This window comes from Papaver somniferum, chromosome 4 (assembly GCF_003573695.1).
Source record: "Papaver somniferum cultivar HN1 chromosome 4, ASM357369v1, whole genome shotgun sequence".
Taxonomy (NCBI): Eukaryota; Viridiplantae; Streptophyta; class Magnoliopsida; order Ranunculales; family Papaveraceae; genus Papaver; species Papaver somniferum.
Genome location: NC_039361.1, coordinates 73266736 through 73270262, shown reverse-complemented (window position 1 = coordinate 73270262; position 3527 = coordinate 73266736). Strand labels below are relative to the sequence as shown.

Here is a 3527-nt window from a genome sequence, read left to right as displayed (position 1 = left end):
AGACAATTATTAGTTGAAATCAATAAAATTTATGTAATTTTTTTTTATAGAACATGCTCTTAGATTAATCCGTTTTAAAACAAATTTGTAGATTTACCTAAAATATGGATTTTTTTTTTTTTTTTGGATTTTTCTTTTTTAAATTGTTGCAAGAAAAATAAAATAAATAAAAAATTTGGAAGTAAATGCACAACGGTACAAGTAATTTGATTTACCGTAAGTATAAAAGTGGAAGTAAAAATAATTTCATTTACACACTACAGTTTCGTCAGCGTTCCACGCGCAAGTAGTGATCTAGTTTAAATCGGGTGTTCCTGGTAAAAAGATCCAAATGTCCAAACCGACACTCTTTCTTTACTTCTTCAAAGACACACTTGGTATTGTATCGCATCTAGTTTTCTTCTTTTGGATTCGATTTCTTCCGACTGGAAAAATCTCAAAGTTTTCTCATCAATTCTTGATTCATTTCTTCAATTCAAATTAAGCTTAATTCGAAATATCCCTCCAATAGTAAAACCCTAATTATCAGTATTTCAAATACAGGAATTGAAACTGAAGGTTCTTACTTCCATTTCTAGGGTTTTCAAGCTTGAATCGTCTATTAAAGGTACTAACATTTGTAGTTTTTTATACAAGATCTGATCTCTTCTTATTGAATCTGGTTAATTGCTGCTGTAGATCGAATATTTCTGCAATTAGAGGTTTATTCTATTGATTTCAATGGAGGTGACAGTTGGGCATTGTGAACAAATAGAGTCAATTGATTTGAACAATAGTGATGGCGAAGAAACACCATTACATGTGTTTGAAATGGAAACTTTGGATTCCGATAGACGCAGAAGTTTTTGTATTGATCAACAATTTGATTCAATGGATGCATTAGAGATCTTAAGGGAAGCTGTAAGAATACTTAGATACGATAATTCGGCTTTCATGTTGATATTATTTCTACTCATTTGTCCTTTATCTGCAATATCTTTGTCTAATTTATTGCTAGATCAATCTTTGGCGAAGAGTCTAAGTACTAAGCTTATGTTAGTAGGGCAGTCAAGCGGACTGCCTATGAAGCCTCTTATTAAAAAGTTGTGCATAAGCTTATCCGAAATGACTGTTTCTTTCACATTTATGTTGCCGTTTTATATCACATTTTCACTACTATCAAAAGCATCAACTGTTTATGCTGTTGATTGCACTTATCTGAGAACACACTTTCACAACTCCAAGTTCTTTGCTGTCATCGGTAAGATCTGGAAACGTCTTTTATGGACGTATTTATCGGTATGTATGCTTATAATTAGCTGCATTGCCTTGTTTCTTGTTTTTGTTATCGGGATCTGCAATGTGTTCTCATACCTAGGCTTTCCACCTCATATGATTACTTATCCATTTGTAGTGGTGGGATTGGTGTTTGTTGTTATATTCGCCAACTCTATTATTGTATGCAAACTTTCAATTGTGATCTCTATCTTGGAAGATATATCGGGTAGACGGGCTATTCTTAAATCGAGTTCCCTGATTCAAGGACAGATTCAAGTTGGTCTTCTGATATCTTTCGGGTCCATGATTGGAATGGCGTTTGTGGAAGGGTTGTATGATCATAGAGTTAATACAGTGAGCTATGGAGATGGGTCTTCTAGGTTATGGGAAGGGCCGCTGTTAGTGTTTATGTATTCATTTATTGTTCTGATCGACCACATCATGAGTGCAGTTTTCTACTTCATATGCAAGTCTTCATCTAGTATGGAAACCTCAGAAAAGGAAGATCAAGCACTCGTAGCAACAATGATTCCTTCAGCTTGATAAGTGAATATTTCGCTTATTATACTCCCACTTCTGATTCCTATCTCCCGGAATGATAATCAGACACCAGATTTGGTTTTAACTGCAGAAGCTTGCAGTGTACAAAACCTTTGTATTCAGTTCTATGCTGAAGTTCTTTTATGGCATCTGGATTCAACTAGGTTTTGTTACTTTGAGGTGTTATGAAATGTTCATCCATGTATTTTACCTTTGTAAAACAACTTATGTTTAAGAGCCGTAGTGAGAATAAAACTGAAGTGTTCCTTCTTGCTGTGATTGGGCAGAGGCCGCAGAGCCCATTGCCTAGAGCCTCAAATTGTTGGGCCCAAAATATTTCATTTCCTATATCCCAACTAATGTTTTATACTCTCCTTTTAAAGTTTGGTCCACTACAATGTCAAAATTGATAAAAACTAAATTAGATGTAAGAAATATAAGAATTAATATAGGTTTAGATTTCATTTTTTTTTTCTCTTTTTTATTCTCTCCTTGCACAAACAAAGATGAGTATCGGCACTTTCTATGAAATCCAGTTTTGAGATGAAGGAAAATACTACACTTTTTTTAAAAAAAAGAAGCAAATTCATTAGTGAAAGGAAAACAGATTACAAAGTGTCTTCTCTGGAACAGAGAGATACATCCTGGTAGGAGATCAAACCACACTTGATTACATTCATATTTTTTTGGCATATTTGGCTAATCCATCAGCAGCTACATTACCAATCCTAGCAAAGAAAACACACTTGATATTATTAATGGATTTTATGGTCCTATTTACATCCGAGAGGAGTTTATGATCCTGCCAGTAAGAATTAATAAAATTTGAAGTCACATCTTCAATAACAGTCTTACAATCTCCTTCTATGATGATATTTTTCCATCCCTTACTTTTAATCCATTCAACAGCTTCAAGAATGGCTAAACCTTTACCTTGGTCAACATCTCTGGCTTTCATCACTTTTACCATGGCCTCCAAGCATCTCCCTGCACAATCTCTTAAGATTAGAGCAGTACCACAGATTTTAATGTCTTTGTTCAAAGCTGCATCAAAATTTAATTTCCACCAATTTACCGGTAGTTTCTCCCATTCTTTTCTTGGTTTTGGTGACTTGGGACCTGCAGACAGAGTTAGTTTCACAATATAAGATGTTATATTTTGTGCATAATTTTCTAGTGCACATGATGACGTTTCCAGATTTGCCACTAAAAGGATACTTTTCTCCTTCTTAAAAGAGATGATGCTTTGGTCCTGACTCCAAGATTTGATCCAACTTTGCAGAGAATTAAAGTGTTGTTGAGAGTGTATTGCTTCTGAAAGGATGGTGAACCAAATAACTCTTGCAAGATCACATTGCGTCGGGATATGAGTATCCGTTTCTGGAGCTTGCTTACAGAAAGGACAAGAGTAATAATCCAGCTGGATATGTCTGCCAACTTTGAATCTTGTTTGTAGAATATATTTAAGCATCTCCAGAAAGATATTTAGCTTGTATGGTAGGTTTAGATGCCAAATCTACAGCCAAAAGTTTTGTAATTTTTTGCTTATGATGTTGCTATTAACCTCTTGAACTAAAGCTTTATATGTAGACTGCATAGTGAAAGTACTATTCCTTGTTAAACTCCAGTTAATAAAATCTTTATCATTTCCAGAAATTCTTATGTCTTGGATGGTTCTGCTTTCAGTTTGATTGAATATTTGACTTATTTTTTGAAGATTCCACTGATTG

At 34.3% G+C, this 3527-nt stretch overlaps 1 protein-coding gene across 1 annotated transcript; it reads left to right on the top strand.

The window, feature by feature from the left end:
- The first annotated feature begins 314 nt into the window (after window positions 1-314).
- LOC113275890 lies at window positions 315-2179 on the top strand. Its single transcript, XM_026525462.1, has 2 exons — window positions 315-607; window positions 679-2179. The coding sequence occupies exon 2, from the start codon at window positions 721-723 to the stop codon at window positions 1798-1800; it is 1080 nt and encodes a 359-aa protein (XP_026381247.1). The 5' UTR covers window positions 315-607; window positions 679-720; the 3' UTR covers window positions 1801-2179.
- Window positions 2180-3527: the final 1348 nt, after the last annotated feature.